Raw genomic sequence first — 1,305 nt, forward strand, 5'->3', positions numbered from 1 at the left:
TCTGCTCACCTCTCTAGCTTCAACTGCACAAAGTCTGCTTCGACTATCAAGGCAATCAAGGGGCAATCAAGGCACCCCAGAAATAGCAGGTCACAAGAGAGTGACAAACATACAAGAGAAGTAGAGGAAAATGACAATAGTAAGGATGAGGAAAGAAACAGCAGCAGTTCCCTGTTGTAGATCAGGCACAGTTATGAGCGTGACATTGTTGAATCAGCCCATTTACAATTCTACTGTGCTTAAACGAGAAATGCCCCCCCCCCCCTTTGGGAATGGCCTAAAGACACTACAGACAGTGGCACTGCCCCGGGGGTTCTCAATAAAATTGTTTGAGGCTCTCTCGGTGGGCTCTCTCCATCCCTCGCGGCGTCTTGTGAGAAATTATTTATAATTTGTATAAAACGTCTCAGACAAATATCAAGCCTCCTCGTTGGAGGGGTGATAGAGCTACATGATACCATATCAGATTAAAAACTAGAGTATGACATTCGTTATCCTAAAACAACGATGCACCCATGAAAGAGAATCCGTGAAAGACAATAAAAGATAAGGAAAGAAAAATAGGGAGGTGTCAAACAAGGACAGATCAATATGTGAGGCAGCGTGTTGGAATCAAGCTCTCGTCAATTTTTGGGCATGTAGAGTTATTGGTGTCATCTTAAAGCTTATTCACTTGTCTTTATTTCAATGAAAAATATATCCCTTTATCTTGAATACAAGTCGAGATATTTGCCAATGAAGGAGGTGGGGGTCACCTGTTTTCAGAGGTAAAATTAGTGAGAAAATGGCCACCAAAGATTAGTTACTTCCCTAGCTTAAGAGTCCGTGGTAATTGAAAATTTACATTTTTTGTGCCTTAAATCAACGTTTTTATGAAAAACCCACATAGAAATGAGTTCTTTAATGGGCATGAAAGGTGTTGAGCCAAAAAACAAAAAATCGAAAAAAATTCACAAGCCTGCGGAAAAATGCAAGTTTCTTAACTTTGATTATTTTGACGAGAGCCTGATTCCATCACGCTGCCTCACACATATATATATATATAACGTAGAGCACAGCTAGAAAAACATACCGATTGTCCAGGCTGGCTCCTTGCGTGTTGAAACAGCTCTTTGATTAGCCTGAACAGATACAAGAAGGTGAAATTGACGCGTATATACTACTACTACTACTACTACTACTACTACTACTACTACTACTACTACTACTACTACTACTACTACTACTACTACTACTACTACTACTACTACTACTACTACTACTACTACTACTACTACTACTACTACTACTACTACTACTACTACT

General features: G+C 39.7%; 1 protein-coding gene across 1 annotated transcript in view; it reads right to left on the minus strand.

Annotated features, from left to right (window-relative positions):
* Positions 1-1,305, minus strand: part of LOC101855393 (ATPase-like fidgetin) — a 14,007-nt gene that overhangs the window by 6,649 nt on the left and 6,053 nt on the right. The window contains exon 6 of the mRNA XM_035973432.1: positions 1,073-1,121. Coding sequence (XP_035829325.1) covers positions 1,073-1,121 — 49 coding nt within the window. The remainder of the gene's footprint in view (positions 1-1,072; positions 1,122-1,305) is intronic.

The sequence above is a fragment of the Aplysia californica genome, unplaced genomic scaffold (genome assembly GCF_000002075.1).
Source record: "Aplysia californica isolate F4 #8 unplaced genomic scaffold, AplCal3.0 scaffold01222, whole genome shotgun sequence".
Lineage (NCBI taxonomy): Eukaryota > Metazoa > Mollusca > Gastropoda > Aplysiida > Aplysiidae > Aplysia > Aplysia californica.